General features: G+C 49.3%; 1 protein-coding gene across 1 annotated transcript; it reads right to left on the bottom strand.

Moving 5' to 3' along the window:
• Positions 1-8,806: 8,806 nt before the first annotated feature.
• LOC123122988 (tubulin alpha-1 chain) lies at positions 8,807-11,303 on the bottom strand. The gene is made up of 4 exons (XM_044543380.1): positions 11,069-11,303; positions 10,241-10,475; positions 9,766-10,136; positions 8,807-9,663 (listed from the first exon to the last, which is right to left on the bottom strand). The coding sequence occupies exons 1-4, from the start codon at positions 11,159-11,161 to the stop codon at positions 9,007-9,009; spliced, it is 1,356 nt and encodes a 451-aa protein (XP_044399315.1). The 5' UTR covers positions 11,162-11,303; the 3' UTR covers positions 8,807-9,006.
• Between the last annotated feature and the right edge of the window lie 9,506 nt (positions 11,304-20,809).

Raw genomic sequence — 20,809 nt, 5'->3', positions numbered from 1 at the left:
TTCATGCATATATACCAATAGACATGGTTCGCATGTCTCAATCTTTTCAAAAACGAGTGAGTCCAAAGATCCATCAACATGGAGCTTCTTCATGCGTTTTATACCAATATGACTCAAATGGCAGTGCCACAAGTATGTGGTACTATCATTACTATCTTATATCTTTTGGCATGAACATGTGTATCACTACGATCGAGATTCAATAAACCATTCATTTTAGGTGCAAGACCATTGAAGGTATTATTCAAATAAACAGAGTAACCATTATTCTCCTTAAATGAATAACCGTATTGCGATAAACATAATCCAATCATGTCTATGCTCAACGCAAACACCAAATAACAATTATTTAGGTTTAACACCAATCTCGATGGTAGAGGGAGCATGCGATGCTTGATCACATCAACCTTGGAAACACTTCCAACACATATCGTCATCTCACCTTTAGCTAGTCTCCGTTTATTCCGTAGCCTTTTATTTCGAGTTACCAACACTTAGCAACCGAACCGGTATCTAATACCCTGGTGCTACTAGGAGTACTAGTAAAGTACACATTAATATAATGTATATCCAATATACTTCTGTCGACCTTGCCTGCCTTCTCATCTACCAAGTATCTAGGGTAGTTCTGCTTCAGTGACCGTTCCCCTCATTACAGAAGCACTTAGTCTCGGGTTTGGGTTCAACCTTGGGTTTCTTCACTAGAGCAGCAACTGATTTGCCGTTTCATGAAGTATCCCTTCTTTCCCTTGCCCTTCTTGAAACTAGTGGTTTTACTAACCATCAACAATTGATGCTCCTACTTGATTTCTACTTTCGCGGTGTCAAACATCGCGAGTTGCTCAAGGATCATCATGTCTATCCCTGATATGTTATAGTTCATCACGAAGCTCTAATAGCTTGGTGGCAGTGACTATGGAGAACCATCACTATCTCATCTGGAAGATTAACTCCCACTCGATTCAAGCGATTGTAGTACTCAGACAATCTGAGCACATGCTCAACGATTGAGCTTTTCTCCCTTAGTTTGCAGGCTTAAGAAACTTGTCAGAGGTCTCATACCTCTTGACGTGGGCACTAGTCTGAAATCCCAATTTCAGTCTTTGGAACATCTCATATGTTCTGCGACGTTTCAAAAACGTCTTTGGCGCCTCAATTCTAAACCGTTAGCATTACGCACTGAACTATCACGTAGTCATCAAAACGTGTATGTCAGATGTTCGCAACATCTACAGACGACGCTCGAGGTTCAGCACACCGAGCGGTGCATTAAGGACATAAGCCTTCTGCGCAGCAATGAGGATAATCCTCAGTTTACGGACCCAGTCCGCATAATTTCTACTATCAACTTTCAACTAAATTTTCTCTAGGAACATATCTTAAACAGTAGAACTAAAGCGTAAGCTATGACATAATTTGCAAAGACCTTTTGACTATGTTCATGATAATTAAGTTCATCTGATTATTTAATGAACTCCCACTTAGATAGACATCCCTCTAGTCATCTAAGTGATACATGATCCGAATCGACTAGACCGTGTCCGATCATCACGTGAGACGGACTAGTCATCAACGGTGAACATCTCCATGTTGATCGTATCTACTATACGACTCATGTTCGACCTTTCGGTCTCTTGTGTTCCGAGGCCATGTCTGTACATGCTAGGCTCGTCAAGTCAACCTAAGTGTTTCGCATGTGTAAATCTGGCTTACACCCGTTGTATGCGAACGTTAGAATCTATCACACCCGATCATCACGTGGTGCTTCGAAACAACGAACCTTCGCAACGGTGCACAGTTAGGGGGAACACATCTCTTGAAATTTTAGTGAGGGATCATCTTATTTATGCTACCGTCGTTCTAAGCAAATAAGATGTAAACATGACAAACATCACATGCAAATCATAAAGTGACATGATATGGCCAATATCATCTTGCGCCTTTTGATCTCCATCTTCGAGGCGCGGCATGATCACCTTCGTCACCGGCATGACACCATGATCTCCATCATCGTGTCTTCATGAAGTTGTCTCGCCAACTATTACTTCTACTACTATGGCTAACGGTTAGCAATAAAGTAAAGTAATTACATGGCGTTTTTCATTGACACGCAGGTCATACAATAAATTAAGACAACTCCTATGGCTCCTGCCGGTTGTCATACTCATCGACATGCAAGTCGTGATTCCTATTACAAGAACATGATCAATCTCATACATCACATATATATAATTCATCACATCCTTTTGGCCATATCACATCACATAGCATACCCTGCAAAAACAAGTTAGACGTCCTCTAATTGTTGTTGCATGTTTTACGTGGCTGCTATGGGTTTCTAGCAAGAACGTTTCTTACCTACGCAAAAGCCACAACGGTGATATGCCAATTGCTATTTACCCTTCATAAGGACCCTCTTCATCGAATCCGATCCGACTAAAGTGGGAGAGACAGACACCCGCTAGCCACCTTATGCATCAAGTGCATGTCAGTCGGTGGAACCTGTCTCACGTAAGAGTACGTGTAAGGTCGGTCCGGGCCGCTTCATCCCACAATGCCGCCGAATCAAGATAAGACTAGTAACGGCAAGCAAATTGAACAAATCATCGCCCACAACTACTTTGTGTTCTACTCGTGCATAGAATCTACGCATAGACCTAGCTCTGATACCACTGTTGGGGAACGTAGCAATAATTCAAAATTTTCCTACGTGTCACCAAGATCAATCTAGGAGATGCTAGCAACGAGAGAGAGGGAGTGCATCTTCATACCCTTGAAGATCACTAAGCGGAAGCGTTACAAGAACGCGGTTGATGGAGTCGTACTCGCGGCGATTCAAATCACGGAAGATCCGATCTAGCGCCGAACGGACGGCGCCTCCGCGTTCAACACACGTACAGCCCGGGGACGTCTCCTCCTTCTTGATCCAGCAAGGGGAGAGGAGAAGTTGAGGGAGAACTCCAGCAGCACGACGGCATGGTGGCAATGGAGCTCGTGGTTCTCCGGCAGAGCTTCGCTAAGCACTACGGAGGAGGAGGAGTTGGAGGAGGAGAGGGCTGCCCCAGGCAAAGGGGTGCGACTGCCCTCTCTCTCCCTCACTATATATAGGGGGAAGGGGGTGGAGGAGGCGGCCTAGGGTTCCCTAGGGGAGGGGCGGCGGCCACAGGGGAAACCCTAGATGGGTTTGGGCGCCCCCACCCCTGGGAAACTTGCCCCCCAAGCCGGGAGGGGTGGCTGCCCTAGGGGAGGCGCCCCCACCTCTCCACGTTACGTGAGAGGGGTTGGGAGGGGCGCACAGCCCCTTAGTGGGCTGGTGTGCCCCCTCCCCTTGGCCCATAAGGCCCCCCAACGCTTGCCGGGGCCTCCGAAACACCTTTCGGTCACGCTGGTCGTCACCCGGTACTCCCAGAACAATTCCGGACTCCAATACCCTTCGTCCAATATATCGATCTTCACCTCCGGACCACTCCGGAGTTCCTCGTCACGTCCGGGATCTCATCCGGGACTCCGAACAACCTTCGGTAACCACATACTATTTCCCATAACAACTCTAGCGTCACCGAACCTTAAGTGTGTAGACCCTACGGGTTCGGGAACCATGCAGACATGACCGAGACACCTCTCCGGCCAATAACCAATAGCGGGATCTGGATACCCATATTGGCTCCCACATGTTCCACGATGATCTCATCGGATGAACCACGATGTCGGGGATTCAATCAATCCCGTATACAATTCCCTTTGTCTATCGGTATGTTACTTGCCCGAGATTCGATCGTCGGTATCCCAATACCTCGTTCAATCTCGTTACCGGCAAGTCTCTTTACTCGTTCCGTAACGCATGATCCCGTGGCTAACTCATTAGTCACATTGAGCTCATTATGATGATGCATTACCGAGTGGGCCCAGAGATACCTCTCCGTCATACGGAGTGACAAATCCCAGTCTCGATTCGTGCCAACCCAACAGACACTTTCGGAGATACCTGTAGTGCACCTTTATAGCCACCCAGTTACGTTGTGACGTTTGGTACACCCAAAGCATTCCTACGGTATCCGGGAGTTGCACAATCTCATGGTCTAAGGAAATGATACTTGACATTAGAAAAGCTCTTAGCAAACGAACTACACGATCTTGTGCTATGCTTAGGATTGGGTCTTGTCCATCACATCATTCTCCTAATGATGTGATCCCGTTATCAATGACATCCAATGTCCATGGTCAGGAAACCATAACCATCTATTGATCAACGAGCTAGTCAACTAGAGGCTTACTAGGGACATGTTGTGGTCTATGTATTCACACATGTATTACGGTTTCCAGTTAATACAATTATAGCATGAACAATAGACAATTATCATGAACAAGGAAACACAATAATAACCATTTTATTATTGCCTCTAGGGCATATTTCCAACATTTGGTCCAAGTGGCGCATCCAAGAACTCTCCCTCCGGGAAGTACCTTGATTTCAAGACACGAGCACTCAATGAACTCGGATCTTGTAATATCCTCCAAGCTTGTCTAGCTAATAAAGCTAAGATAAAAACCTCAATATCGCGGAAACCCATTCCACCCATATATTTTGGTTTTGTCATAGTATTCCAGGAGACCCAGGCTGTCTTCCTTTCACCCCTCTTACTCCCCCACCAAAAATTCCTCAGAAGCCCATTGATATGGTTGCAAAGACCACGCGAGGCAGCTTGAAACATGACATCGAATATGTTGGTATTGATTGGGCAACTGATTTAATTAAGACCTCCTTTCCTCCTGCAGAGAGGCACTTCTCCATCCACCCTTGCACATGTTTCGAAATCCTATCCTTCAAATATCGAAAGCATCCCTCCTTGGATTTGCCAACATCCGTTGGAAGACCCAAGTATTTCTCCGAAAGAGATTCAGTATGAACTGCTAGGGTCTCCTTGATCTCACCTCTCAAGCTGTCCGGAACTGCCTTACTGAAATAAATAGAGCTCTTGTCAGCATTGATTCTTTGGCCGCAGGCGTTGCAATAAACCTGCAGCAAGTCGCGGACTCTCCTTGCTTCGTCATTTGATGCCTCAAAAAACAGTAAACTGTCATCTGCGAACAGAAGATGATTGACCTCCGGGGCCGTCGGTGCCACCTTGATACCGCGGATGCCATTTTTCAGCAAACAAGATAGACCCTCTGCTGCAATGACGAACAAATAGGGGGATATTGGATCCCCTTGCCTAACTCCACAAGAAGGCCTGAAATCATCCAACACACCTCCATTAAAAAGCACCGAAAAAGACACCGACGACACGCACCTCATAATAGTATCAATGAACCTCGGGCTAATACCCAACTTCGTCATGACCGCCTTCAAGTATGGCCATTCCAGTCGATCATATGCTTTCATCATATCCAGTTTTAGCGCACAATACCGGTTACTCTTTACTCTTCTCGTTTTCATATAGTGTAAACTCTCATAGGCAGTTATAAAATTATCCGTGATGAGACGTCTAGGAACGAACGCTGACTGCTCTTCTGAAATCACCTCTGGAAGAATCATTTTCAGCCTATTGGCTAAGACCTTTGATGCAATCTTGTAGATTACATTACAAAGGCTTATTGGCCGAAATTGTCCTAAGATCTTTGGACTAGCAACTTTCGGAATCATAACAATGAACGTACGATTGATATCCTACGGTGAGTCAACTCCATCGAGCACTCTTATGATCATACCCGTAATCTCTTCCCCACATAAATCCCAATGCCTTTGAAAGAAGTGCGCCGGGAATCCATCAGGTCCCGGAGCTTTTGTAGGAAACATTTGGAATAGCGCTTCTTTGACCTCCTCTTTGCTATACGGCTTATTCAGGCGTGTATTCATCTCAGCATCTACCCTTGATGGTATATGGGAGAGCACTTCCTCCATACCAATTGTACCTTCCGAAGTATAGAGATTAGAGTAAAACTCAGTAGCCATGCGTGCCAGCTCCTCCGAATCAGTGCTGATTGTACCATCGTTTCTTTGTAGCTGAGTTATCTTGTTTTTTTGCCCTGTGGGCACTTGCTTTTTTCTGAAAAAATCCAGTATTCTTATCCCCTTCAGCGAGCCATTTTATTCGTGATCTCTGCCTCATCATGATCTCCTCCGCCAGAGAAACTTCGATCATACGATCTTGGACTCGCTTCTCCTCCTCACTTGGGCCTACCCGGCCCGGGACTGCCCGTAGGGTAGCTAGCTGATGTCGCAACGAACGAAGCTCCTGCCGGACTGATCCAAACGACATGCGTCCCCACTGAGCTAGCGCTACAGAAACTGAACTGAGCTTGGCAGCTAGGTCCGAAACTGAAAGAGAAGGTTGATTACGGTTCCAGACTTCCTCCACTACTTGATGAAAATCTTCCTTTGTTTCCCACATACACTCATATCGAAAGGGTTTTTTTAGAGCGTGCCTCATACTTGTTGTCTCCAGCTCTGTATTAAGCAGAATGAGACAGTGATCTGACTTGGCTGCTGTTAGGTGCTCAAGAGATGCAAAAGGGAACAGCGCCGACCAACTAGGACTAGCCAGCGCACGATCCAGTCGCACCCTACAGAACTCGCCTCCCCTGACTCTCTTTTCCCACGTCCAATCAAGGCCTTTGTAGCCTAAATCAGCAAGCTCACACACATCCACAGCCTCTCTGAAGCCTACGATCTGACCACTGTCTCGAATGCTAGTACCCATGTGCTCCTCCGGGCGCAGCACCTCGTTAAAGTCTCCAATGCACACCCAAGGAAGTGTACTTTCCCCTCGTAATCTCTTCATCGTCTCCCATGTGTTATGCCTCAAACTTCTGTTGGCTTCACCATAAAAGCATGATAAACTCCAATCATCAGCACCTGGTTGTGAAATCCATGAGTCTATGTGGTACTGCGAAAAGTTCTTTATTGCCAGATTAACATGATCTTTCCAAAAAATACATAAACCACCACTACGACCGTTACTTGGAACTGCAAAACATCCTGAAAAACCAAAAGAAACAGCCAATCCCTCCACTCGGGCCTTCGCAAGTTGAGTTTCAACAATGCAAAGGATCGACGGCGCACACGCCTCCACGAGACGCGGAGCTCCCTAACTGTCGCGGGGTCGCCAATTCCGCGACAGTTCCAGCACAATGTCTTCATCAGGCCCGGCGGCCCTCCTCGAGGGAGGCCGCCTCTCTTGTTTGATCCACTAAAACACCTTCTTCTCCATCCTGACGCCTTCTCTTCACAATTGGGTCCTTCTCCGGGGTGGAGATCACAGCACTTGTGCTTGCCGCTTGAGATCCCCCTTCGATCATCATGACAGTACCAGCTACCCGTCCAGCCAAATGATTGAGCTGTTGCCCCCGGACGTTTAGGCTTCCATCCGCCTCAACCAGCCTCTTCCTCGCTCCCCTTTCCCCTAAACCTCCTACACCGTCTCCCTAGCCCTCCACATCCATATGATGCGTTCCAGCTTGCTGCACCCCTGCTCCGGGATCCCCTCTCCCCCTTCCGCCCATCGGGCCTCTCCCTACTCTACCTCTTCGGTCTCCCCTGCCTGCATCCCAACCTCTTCCCCTACTACCTCCATCTCCTCTACCTCGGCCTCCTACACCTTGGGCTGTAGGCACTTCAGGCTCCCACAACAGCCACTCACCCCACTCAAAGGAGTTTGGGTCATGAATCCCATCACCACACTCGTCTGCAACATGACCCATCTTACCACACGCAAAGCAAAAGTCCGGTAGCTTCTCATAATAAACACTGTATCTTTTATACTCCTTCAAGGTTATTGGAACAAAACGGACAAGCGGACTATTGACATCCACATAAACCCTCACCCGGAGGGTACTAGCTGGGTTGATTCTCCCCTCATTCATTATCACGGTGAAAGGTGGGTCACCTACTTTAGCTGCAACTTTCTCCGCTAACTCTTTCCTTCTCGTGAGACCATCCGGCAGCCCCTTCACCCTTGCCCATACCGGAATTTTATTGAGTCTATAACCTTTGACATTTGAAAAACCATCATACTCCTGGATCACCACCGGTGCCCTCCTAAACAGCCATGGCCCTCCATCCACAATCCTCCTCCAATCACCTAGACAATGGCATTGCACCAGAAACAAATTGGGTCCCTTGATGTTGAACGTCACCCCTTGAGCCGCCGACCATGCATTACGCATCTGTGACAAGAGCGCAGCGTGGCTAAAGGGTTTCGTAGTATGGACACGAAACAGGGCAAGCCAACGTACATCCTTAATCAGATCATCAACTTCCGCTGAGAAATCTAGCTCTTCCTCCTCCCTTCCATGGAGCTTCATCCCTGCAAATTGATCCTCCAAATCAGGTTCAGGCCCATGGTAATCTGCATACTCCTCTTCATCTCCTCCGAATTGGTTCCGCACGTCCTGCGAACTGTGAACAAACCCATCCCTACTCATCAAGTCCAAGCTTTAGGGAACAGCGCCGGTTTGGTGCACGATCCTATTGATCCTACTCAGCCGTTTTGTGCACACCTATTGATCTCACCATGCGCATGGGACAAAATGAAGCAGAACCGCTGGATGAAGCCTCGTAGCCGGCCAGTAAGTATCGAAAATGGACAAAAACTTCATATGGACTGGCTTCAGCAGGCCGGCTTTCTGGCGAAGCAAATTCAGTTGCTCGAGACAGGTCGGCTTTCGGGCTTTAAAGATTGGCTCAATCCGGCAAGTGATTGCTCCGCAATCAGATAAGTTGCGCATATAGATCGAGACAGGTCGCCAATGTTCCTAAAAATGACCACAGGAACGGAGCAAGACAGGTTGGCTAGAAACACTGGAATGAAGCAGGACAGAACATCAATTAAGCGAGACACTTGTTCCACGAAGTACTAATGATGCAGTTCAACAGCGACATAGAAAGCACCGATGGCTTAACAACCCAACACCCAGACACAAGTCTCCAAAACAGGACAGCACAGCAACATGTAGTTAAAGATAGGCGGCAGAGGAGACGGATCCTCCGTCGAGCGGACGAGCAGATCAGTAGTCGTTGTCCTCCTCGCCATCATCGTCGTCGCCGCCCTCTGCGCCGACCTCCTCGTAGTCCTTCTCCAGGGCGGCCAAGTCCTCACGGGCCTCGGAGAACTCGCCCTCCTCCATGCCCTCGCCCACGTACCAGTGCACGAAGGCGCGCTTGGCGTACATGAGGTCGAACTTGTGGTCGATGCGGGAGAAGACCTCGACGACGCTGGTGGAGTTGGAGATCATGCAGACGGCCCTCTGCACCTTGGCCAGGTCGCCGCCGGGCACCACGGTGGGCGGCTGGTAGTTGATGCCGCACTTGAACCCCGTGGGGCACCAGTCCACGAACTGGATGGTGCGCTTGGTCTTGATGGTGGCCACCGCCGCGTTCACGTCCTTGGGCACCACGTCGCCCCGGTACATGAGGCAGCACGCCATGTACTTGCCGTGGCGCGGGTCGCACTTGGCCATCATGGACGACGGCTCGAACGCGCTGTTGGTGATCTCCGACACCGACAGCTGCTCGTGGTACGCCTTCTCCGCCGAGATGACCGGCGCGTAGGACGAGAGCATGAAGTGGATCCGAGGGTACGGGACCAGGTTGGTCTGGAACTCGGTCACGTCCACGTTCAGGGCACCGTCGAACCTCAGGGAGGTGGTCAGCGATGAGATCACCTACACAAAGACAAACAGCACAAGTTCCAAAGTCTCAGCTTCACATCACAGGTTGCAAAACAGTTCAATCCAGATGCAGGGCATGTCGGGTGTTGTCAGTACCTGAGAGACGAGGCGGTTCAGGTTGGTGTAGGTGGGCCTCTCGATGTCCAGGGAGCGCCTGCAGATGTCGTAGATGGCCTCGTTGTCGAGCAGGATGGAGACATCGGTGTGCTCCAGCAGGGAGTGGGTGGACAGCACACTGTTGTAGGGCTCGACCACAGAGGTCGACACCTGAGGAGATGGGTACACGGTGAACCCGAGCTTGGACTTCTTTCCATAGTCCACGGACAGGCGCTCGAGGAGGAGCGACCCAAGCCCAGACCCGGTTCCACCGCCGACGGCGTTGAAGACCAGGAAGCCCTGCAGTCCAGTGCAGTTGTCGGCCAGCTTGCGGATGCGGTCGAGGCAGAGATCCACAATCTCCTTGCCGACTGCAGGGGACAAGAGCAAATCGAACATGAGCAATCAAACATGGTTGAGAGATCAGTGCTGATTGTAATGAAGCAGCAGTGACGGGTTTGGGGGAATTAATTACTTGTGTAGTGACCACGGGCGAAGTTGTTGGCTGCGTCCTCCTTGCCGCTGATGAGCTGCTCGGGGTGGAAGAGCTGGCGGTAGGCGCTGGTGCGGACCTCGTCAATCACGGTGGGCTCGAGATCAACGAAGACCGCACGGGGCACGTACTTGCCGGCTCCGGTCTCGCTGAAGAAGGTGTTGAAGGCGTCATCACCACCTCCGATGGTCTTGTCACCGTTCGTCTGGCCATCAGGCTGCAGCAGGGAACAGCAAGGTGTTTAGTTGGATGCAGATCATAATATCACAACACATCAAAACTGACCATGTAAAGCATGATGATGGCCTAACTAGATCTGAGATTTCACACAAAAGTGGCAACTAAACTAGTACAGAGGTGTATTCATGTCTCCTGAAAAAGCACGATCCTAGGACTCCAATTGCATATCAGATCTAAACTAAAAAACGAAATGACTAAATATCACAGATCGCGGGCTTAAATTAGGAACTACGAACAGTTCATGTTCCTGGCGAATTCAGAAGGGTCGCACAGATCGAACACTAATTGCCACATTCTCGCGTGAAAACAACTAATTACACGGGAAGGTAATCCAGTAATCCCATCACAGTTCAAATCGCGCATCAATTACAGCCTAAATATTCCAAACCAGAGAAGATCTGACAACTGAACCGCAAAACATTTCGCAGCACAACCCGAATCGCAACCCAGATCCACAGGCCCCGCCACGCCACAGGAAACCATCACCACCCAATCAACGCATAGGAGCAACCGCATACGAATTCGACATGAGGAGGGGCGAGAGATGGGATGAGATGGGGTATGACGAACCTGGATGCCGTGCTCGAGGCAGTAAAGTTCCCAGCACGCGTTGCCGACCTGGATGCCGGCCTGCCCGATGTGGATCGAGATGCACTCCCTCATCTTCGACGCGGGGGCGCGGGGGGCTCGACGGGATCTGGCGGCGGAGGGCGCGGGGCGGGGAGGCGGAGCACGGAAAAGGATGGGGAGCGAGCCGGCGTTTGTGAAGACGCCGGATGTGTAGTGGCTCCTCCGCTCGGCCCCCTCGCCCCCTTTATAGGCGGCCCCCGGTTAACCTAACGGCCGTTCCGCTGGCGTTAGGCGGGCGGGCCGCGGCGGTGGCCCACGCCGCCAGCCTGGCCGGCCTCTGGTTGGTGCGCGCGCGAGGGTGGGGCGCGGCCACGGCACGCGGACATGTGGGGCCGCGGTGTCGGGTGCGTGGGGGTGGCCCGCGTGTCACTCTGGGGGTCGGGTGTGGGGGGTCAGGGAGGAGGATGGATGCTGCGGGACGGCAAGGGAACGTTGGCCCCGGTCTCGCCGACGGGATTCAAAATTTGAAATTCGTAAATGTGCGCCGCGGTCCGGTCATGGGGAAAAGACGGTGCTGCCCTTGGGAAAATATCTGCCCGAGTGCAGGTGCAGCGGCCGACGGACGTTTGACGGGGCACGGGCCGCCCATGAATGATCCAGCGGTGGACACCCACTTGTTTTTTGTTTTTCTGATTCTCTTTTATTACAGCACGCACTTCTTCGCTTTCTTTTTTGAACACACCCACTTCTTCGCTGGAATAGCAAACCTATGACGGCACCATCCTTGAATAATTTATAGGCTAGGCTCCATACAATTGCGAGATCGGTTTCCTTTTTTAGAAAATTGCCGCTCTTTATTGATCAATATTGTGACGCCCGGGTAATTAAGCTACCACAACCCTCTGCTAATGATGCCACGTCACCTCGGTTACTGTTGATAATCTCGCGTCAGTTCGAAACCGATTCAAATTCAAATTTAAAATCAAGCAAATAATAAAACTTTTTAAATAGTAAAACTAAAATGTTCAGAGTGAACCAGATATTGCATAGGTAATTATGGCGGAGAAAATATCTTTTTATAAAATAGTTAACTGCACTAAATTAATTAAAACAACAGTAAGACTAATATTTAAATGCCTTTAAATACTAAACAAATATAATATAATTGTTTAGGGTGCCAAATTAATTGTGGCAGTGTTATTAGTATTAGCACTAATTTAGGGGCTAGGTTTATAGTTTGTAAAACTAAAGTAAAATAAAAACAGAAAATAAATAAAAGGAAAAGGGCAAAACAAAACCACATAACCCCCCCCCCCCGCCAACTAGGCCAAACGGCCTAGCCGGCCAGCCCAACTAGCCAACCGGTCGGCCCAACCCAACCCCCCCCCCCCCCCCCGCGCGCGCGCGCTACTAGCCCTAGCTCCTCCTGTCCCGATCCCCATCTCTCCCTCATTCCCCCCTGCGCGCTGCCACCCACGATACACGCACACGCTGACGAACGGGGGAGGGGCGCCCCTGTTCGATCCCCTCCTCCCGCACGCCCGCGCCCGATGCAAGTCGTCGCACCGCTAAGGCCGCCGCCAGCCAGCGCCAGCTCCGCCCCTCCCGGACTCCTCCTCGCCCATCCTGTCCCTCGCGCAACGCCCGCCTGAAGCCGCGGCCTCGCCTCGTCGTCGATCTGACGCCGCCGTCCGTCGTCACCGCCACCTCGTCGCCATCCCCGTCCTCCTCCCCAATGGTCTCCACCTCGTCATGCCGGACTGCTCGACCCCGCCGCCCCGTCATCATCTCCTCCCCGCGTAGCTTCACCGAGCCTCGCCGCCCCGTACCCCTGCAACGCCGGTGAGGCCCTCGGCCTCCGCCTCGCCTCTTCCTCTCCCTGTACAGAACGTCACCGCGCCGTCCTCGCCCTCCCTGCGTTGCCGCATCGCACGCGTGACGCGCCCACGCGCCCTTCTGGTTCTAGCCGCACCCGCGCTCGTCATGAGCTCCTTCTCACCGCGCGTCGTGCCCACTGCCTCGCACGCGCACCGCCGGCCACGCCCCGCGCCTGCTCGCTCTGTCGCGCGCGCCTTGGCCTGCCATTGGCCGGGCCCGAGCCCGCACTGTCCAGCGCTCACACACCCCGCGCGTGGACTCGTCTCGACCAGCCGCTGCCCTGCTCTGCACGCCGCCCGCTCCGCCCACTCCCGCCGCGGCCTTGCCCGCCTGCTGCCTCTGGCCGCTTCTGCTTCGCTGCGTCCACGCGCCCGCGTCGCTTGCCCGCATAGCCGTCGCCCTCTCGTTCGTCGCTCCGGTCGGCTGGCCGTGCACTGTGGCTACCGGCCCGCCCGCGCGTGCTCGGGTCCAGGCGACCCGGTGCCTGCTCCGGGAACCGCTGACCAGCACCCGCTATGGCCCCTGGCCACAGACACGTGGGCCCGCTCCTATTTTTTTTAAATAAAAAGACAACAAAAAGAATTAAAAACAAAATAAGTAAGTAAAATAAAATAATTAATTAACTTGATTAAATTAAACTAATTAAACCTCAATAGTCTAATAACCTAATTAGTACAACTAATCTGTTAGGTTAGAAAAACAGTGAATGACAAGGGGGGCCCACCCGTGTTGACCAGTCCAACTTTGACTGGTCAACTGTGTCCCCTTGGCCCACATGTCAGCCCCTGGGTACATTTTTGTGTACACAGGGCTGGGTACCCCTAGCAATTTGATAATTATTTTCGAATTAAAATAATTCCAGAAGATGATTAAAACTTTAAAAATTAATATAAAATAATCAGTAACTCGGATGAAAATACTTTGTACATGAAAGTTGATCAGAACGATGAGACGAATCCGAATACGCAGTCCGTTCGTCCGCCACACATCCCTAGCATAGCGAACCTGCAACATTTCACCTCCGGTTCGTCTGTCCGAAAATGCGAAACACCGGGGATACTTTCCTGGATGTTTCCCCCCTTCGTCGGTATCACCTCCTACCGTGTTAGGGCACACCTAGCACCGCGCATTGTCTTGTCATGCACCGTCGTGCTTATGTTTGCATTATATTTATTGTTTCTTCCCCCTCTTCTCTCGTTAGACAATGAGACCGACGCCGCTGCTACCCAGTACGACTACGGTGTTGACGACCCCTCCTTCTCGGCTGAGCTTCCAGGCAAGCCCCCCCTTGATCGCCAGATATCGCCTATTCTTCTCTATACTGCTTGCATTAGAGTAGTGTAGCATGTTACTGCTTTCGGTTAATCCTATTCTGCTGCATAGCCTGTCATTGTTGCTACAGTTGTTACCCTTACCTGCTATCCTACTGCTTAGTATAGGATACTAGTGTTCCATCAATGGCCCTACACTCTTGTCCGTCTGCCATGCTATACTACTGGGCCGTGATCACTTCGGGAGGTGATCACGGGCATATGCATACTTTATACCGTTACATTACTTATGATACTGTTCGGAGATGGGGGCTGAAGGGGCAGGTGGCTTCATCCCGGTAGAGGTGGGCCTGGGTTCCCGACGGCCCCCGACTATTACTTTGTGGCGGAGCGACAGGGCAGGTTGAGACCACCTAGGAGAGAGGTGGGCCTGGCCCTGGTCGGCGTTCGCGGTTACTTCATAATAACACGCTTAACGAGATCTTGGTATTTGATCTGAGTCTGGCCACTGGCCTATACGCACTAACCAACTATGCGGGAACAGTTATGGGCACTCGACGTCGTGGTATCAGCCGAAGCCTTCGTGACGTCAGCGACTGAGCGGCGCGCGCCGAATTGGACTGGAACGCCTGCTAGGCTAGGTCTGCTTCCGGCCGCCCACGCAACATGCAGGTGTGCAATGGGCGATGGGCCCAGACCCCTGCGCCATAGGATTTAGACCGGCGTGCTGACCTTTCTGTTGTGCCTAGGTGGGGCTGCGACGTGTTGATCTTCCGAGGCCGGGCATGACCCAGGAAAGTGTGTCCGGCCGAATGGGATCGAGCGTGTTGGGTTATGTGGTGCACCCCTGCAGGGAAGTTTAATCTATTCGAATAGCCGCGATCTTCGGTAACAGGACGACTTGGAGTTGTACCTTGACCTTATGACAACTAGAACCGGATACTTAATAAAACACACCCTTCCAAGTGCCAGATATAACCCGGTGATCGCTCTCACACAGGGCGACGAGGGGAGGATCGCCGGGTAGGATTATGCTATGCGATGCTACTTGGTGAACTTACCATCTACTCTCTCCTACATGCTGCAAGATGGAGGTGGCCAGAAGCGTAGTCTTCGACAGGATTAACTATCCCCCTCTTATTCTGGCATTCTGCAATTCAGTCCACCGATATAGCCCCTTTACACAGATACCCATGCATATGTAGTGTAGATCCTTGCTTGCGAGTACTTTGGATGAGTACTCACGGTTGCTTTTCTCCCTCTTTTCCCCTTTCCCTTCTACCTGGTTGTCGCAACCAGATGCCGGAGACCAGGAGCCAGATGCCACCGTCGATGACGACTCCTACTACACCGGAGGTGCCTACTTCTACGTGCAGCCCGCTGACGACGACCAAGAGTATTTAGGAGGATCCCAGGCAGGAGGCCTGCGCCTCTTTCGATCTGTATCCCAGCTTGTGCTAGCCTTCTTAAGGCAAACTTGTTTAACTTATGTCTGTACTCAGATATTATTGCTTCCGCTGACTCTTGTGTATTCGAGCTTATGTATTCGAGCCTTCGAGGCCCCTGGCTTGTAATATAAAGCTTGTATTATTTTAATTTGTGCCTAGAGTTGTGTTGTGATATCTTCCCATGAGTCCCTGATCTTGATCGTACACGTTTGCGTGTATGATTAGTGTACGATTGAATCGGGGGCGTCACAAATATAAATCATTAGAAAGAGTTTCCCGTATACACTTCGGAGTTACATTGTGCGTGACAGAATCATGAGAAGAAACACGGTAAAGTATGAGCGGCGACATTCGATAAACGATTAACATGACCAAAGAGACTAGACACCCGTCAAAACCTTGACATCGGAGACTACTGTTCCAATGCTCGAGCGATCTGCCTTTCGAGAATAAATCCTCTCACTGACGGAGAGACAATTTGAAGTGAAGATGGCCTTCTGGAACACTTCTTAACGAGTGAGAGCGAACACACGACGGATCACCAGTGCCTCGACTAATTCCGGTGATGTGACCTCCTCAATGTGCTCATGGAAAGTCAATATGCATGTACTGTTGTGGTTCCGGCCTTCCGGATCACCACGCCGACTCACATTCACCGCAAAGTCTTGAAAAGTGCAGCGGCAACATTAACCATGATTGTGTCTGCTGGCAGCGGTACCCGTCAAGACACTTGTGGGTTTGGTTGGGCACTCATGTTAGATTCAACGGTTTTGAAACAATCCTGCACAATCAATTCCACATACGCAATACTCTTCTCGGCCATGCGACCAGGATGCAGGATCCTTTGGCATTCCTTGCATCATTGCACGCTTCCCACAAGTGCCATATAGAAATGTCCATAGTCATGGCTTCATTTGGCGTCTATCCTGAATAAAGTCCACCAAACCGATCACCCTTCTCCCGGGTTCGCCCACCATTTTTCGCGTTCGAGCCGTCGCCATCGCCCACCCTTGCCCCCCCCCATCCTCACCCGCGTTCCCCATCCGTTGTCCGAGATGTTGACCAGCCCGTCCCACACCGCCACCATGGAGGCTGGTTCGACGTTGCATATGGGTGTCCAATCCTTGGCTCCGACGTGCAAGCCGGAGAAACATCAATTGCAAGGATCGACAAAGGAGGCAGCGGGAGAGGGACCTCGAAGAGCAGCACACCCCCCGCCTCGCGCCGCGCCCGCCTCGCTAACCTCGCCCATCCACATGCATACAAGGATTGTGCCATTCGACCTGGTCGGGTCAGAGGATGATCTGGCGGCCAGTTCGGAGGGCATTACGTAGTGTTTTCCGCCAATACAGAGGGTGGCGGGTGATGTCTTCGACTCACAGCGTCTCCAACGGGCGTACAAGCATGGGCATCGGTGGCACCCAGTCTGCCCAGGCATTGTTCAACAAAATGACACAACAGGACTCAGTAGCTTTTTTGCTCAATTCCCAGCACTGCTCTCCATATTTCATTGTAATTAGTTGTGTAAACCTTAGTATATTTGAAATCATAATAATTGTAGGAGAATATAATATCAGACATGATCCATGATAATCAAGATCCAACCCAAATGGACTATGAGTTGGGGGATCCAAATTGTCATATGTTTGAAGTTGGGGCAACATCAAACCCCAATCCCAACAAGAAAGAAGGCAAGAGGTCCGGCATTCACATATTTTGAGGATATCTTGTTGGTTAAATCTTGTTTGGTCACAATCTTCCCATATGTGGCACGAAGCAAAAGGGCAATAAATATTGGGAGAAGATTCACAAGCACCATCATGAACACAAACACTATGTGGAGCCGCATCCTATCATGACCACCCCAATGTGGCGTCTCTCCAACATCGATGGGGGGGTCATTCAAGGGGAAGCGAACAAGTACATCGATTACTATGCATAAGTGCTTGGCCGCCCTCAAAGTGGGATGGAAGTGGCAACACACCTAAGTTTAATTGTTTTATTTTGTTATCATTTCAATTGCTTGTTTTTTTGTTGCATTCTCATTGTTGTACATACATTGTGTGCTAGATGATGGTGGAGGCCACTATGTATCAAGAAACATAGAAGAAGTCATTTTGTTTTAGCCATTGTCGGGTGCTATTGAATGGCAAACCAAAGTAGACACAACTTGTGGAAGATTTCAAGGCCAGCAAGAGGAAGAGTGATGGGTCAAGCTCCCACCAATCAATTGGGTTAGACGACGACAAAGAAGAAGTTGTAGGAAAAATGGAAGAGCCACCCTGCCAAAGAATAATCGACAAGTGATGGGAAACAAGTGGGAGAAGGCGAGGGCCTCCCGTGACGTCGCGCGCGACAAAAATGTCCTCCACATGGACGGGCATTTTTTTCCATAAGTGAGAACAAGAAAGAGGAGAGGTGCAAGATCATGTTGGCTGCACAAAAGGAGGGCATGGATTGGGACTGGGAGAGCGCGAGCAAGAAACTACAATTTGAGAGGGAGACGATCGGGTTGAAGAAGAAAGAGGAGGCAATCAAATGGGTTCTCGAGAAGGCTTGCGGCGGTGGAACTTCTCATCTAGGGTTCTTTTCGGAGGTTGGGGTATTTATAGGAAATTTTTAGCGTTGATTTCACGTTAGGAGGTCCACGAGGGAGCGACAAGCTCGAAGGGCGCGCCCTAGGGGGGCTCCCCCAGGCTTGTCGTGCCCTCGTGCACTCCCTGACCCAGCTCCAGTGCTCCGTGGGTCTCTTCTGGTCCATAAAAATCACTGTAAATTTTCAGCCCATTCGAGAACTTTTATTTCTGCACAAAAAAATAACACCATTGTAGTTCTACTGAAAACAATGTCAGTCTAGGTTAGTTCTAATCAAATCATACCAAAACCATATAAAATTGTTGCAAACATGGCATGAATACTTCATAAATTATAGATACGTTGGAGATGTATCATTGGTCTTGCTGGAGTATGTCCTCCTTGCTTCTTTGTCCTCTTTTCTGAGTGTGGCACCTGACAAACATAATGATTAGTACTATTTTTAGTAGTGAACAAATATTATTGTTAAGGTTCAAATATAACTAATTACTCGTGTGTTGTTTTCTAAATCTTTTTGCTGCTTTTACCTTTCTCTTGTGTAGCTAGCATTTTGTTTCTTACCTTTGTTTGGATTTTTCTCAAAGGTTCTTTATTACGAGCAAAGCTCCCACACATAGAACATACAATTTTAATGCCTTTCTTTGAAAGCTTGGTTCCCCGAGGTTTCTCTCCTTCTTCTCTTCTTCTTTTTGTCTTCTTTCTTCCTGGCATTACCCTATGAGGAGGTGGATGAGGTTTTGGCATGTCAACAACTTGCCAACTCTCTTTTTCCTCCACTAGTTGCAGGACATGGTCGTATATCTTGTTGTACCCAGAGATCTTGTAGCATGGGGCAATGTAATCATGTATCTGTCCAGAGATGGTGCAAATTGCACCGATAGCATGTCTACAGGGCAAACCTGACAGCTCCCAATATCTTCAAGAACACTTCCATATGTCAAGGTTACTGTATACCTCCTATGCACACCTTCTTGAACTTCAAATCCTTTCTTCCCATTCCAAAGAACCTGACATACCCCTGACCTCTTAATGTTTAGTTTCGGTTTTTTGAAAATGTTTGGGCAAATGGTTCTAGTCCATTTGTTAGATTTATCTCTATTTTCCCGGATCTGTGTCACCACCTTTTTCCTAATGATCTCATTTGCTATGATTATAGGAAAGAACCTTGCTTTCATAATAGCATTGTTGAATGATTTACAAAGATTGTTCTCCATTGAGTCACACCAAGACCCTAGCTTGAAGTAGGCCCTACTCCAATGCTCTGGTGCAGTGTTCATGATGTCTTGATGCGGCTTGAACTACGTCGGTATTTCTCCAAAGAGGAAGGGATGATGTAGCACAGCAGCGGGTAGGTATTTCCCTCAGTGATGAGACCAAGGTTATCGAACCAGTAGGAGAACCACGCAACACTACGTGAACAGCACCTGCACACAAATAACAAATACTCGCAACCCGACGTATTAAAGGGGTTGTCAATCCCTTTCGGGCAACAGCGCCAAAAATTGGCAAGTAGACGGGAGAAAGTTGTAATAGATTGAATAAATAGATCGCGAATAAAATAAAGTGCAGCAAAGTATTTTTGTATTTTTGGATTAATAGATCTAAAAATAAAAGAAAATAAAAATCGATCGCGAAGGCAAATATAATAAAGAAGAGACCCGGGGGCCGTAGATTTCACTAGTGGCTTCTCTCGAGAAAAATAGCAAACGGTGGGTAAAAAAATTACTGTTGGGCAATTGATAGAACTTCAAATAATCATGACGATATCCAGGCAATGATCATTATATAGGCTTCACGTCCAAGATTAGTAGACCGACTCCTGCCTGCATCTACTACTATTACTCCACACATCGACCGCTATCCAGCATGCATCTAGTGTATTAAGTTCATGGAAAAACGAAGTAATGCAATAAGAACAATGACATGATGTAGACAAGATCTATTTATGTAGAAATAGACCACATCTTGTCATCCTTAATAGCAACGATACATACGTGTCGTTTCCCCTTCTGTCGCTGGGATCAAGCACCGTAAGATTGAACCCATCACAAAGCACCTCTTCCCATTGCAAGATAAATATATCAAGTTGGCCAAACAAAACCCAAACATCGGAGAAGAAATACGAGGCTATAAGCAATCATGCATATAAGAGATCAAAGAAGACTCAAATAACTTTCATGGATAAAAACTTAGATCTGATGATAAACTCGGATCCCAACAAACACACCGCAAAAAGAGTTACATCATATGGATCTCCAAGACACCATTGTATTGAGAATCAAAAGAGAGAGAGGAAGCCATCTAGCTACTAACAATGGACCCGTAGGTCTACAATGAACTACTCACGCATCATCGGAGAGGCACCAATGGGCATGATGAACCCCTCCGTGATGGTGTCTAGATTGGATCTGGTGTTTCTGGAACTTGCGGCGGCTGGAATTGATTTTCGTCGACTCCCCTAGGGTTTCTGGAATATTGGGGTATTTATAGAGCAAAGAGGTGGTGCGAGAGGCCTCCAGGCGCGCCCTGGTGTCTTGTGCTCACTTCGG

The sequence above is a fragment of the Triticum aestivum genome, chromosome 5D (assembly GCF_018294505.1).
Source record: "Triticum aestivum cultivar Chinese Spring chromosome 5D, IWGSC CS RefSeq v2.1, whole genome shotgun sequence".
NCBI lineage: Eukaryota > Viridiplantae > Streptophyta > Magnoliopsida > Poales > Poaceae > Triticum > Triticum aestivum.
Note: the sequence above shows the minus strand (reverse complement) of the source record. Positions and strands in the feature narration are given on the sequence as shown.

Bases quoted from the DNA above. Each gene is read 5' to 3' on its own strand.
- LOC123122988 (XM_044543380.1), bottom strand. From the start codon at position 11,161: ATGAGGGAGTGCATCTCGATCCACATCGGGCAGGCCGGCATCCAGGTC. The intron at 10,137-10,240 runs GTAATTAATTCC...TGTCCCCTGCAG, and splicing joins CGCCCGTGGTCACTACACAA to TCGGCAAGGAGATTGTGGAT. The intron at 9,664-9,765 runs GTACTGACAACA...GTCTTTGTGTAG, and splicing joins TGAACCGCCTCGTCTCTCAG to GTGATCTCATCGCTGACCAC.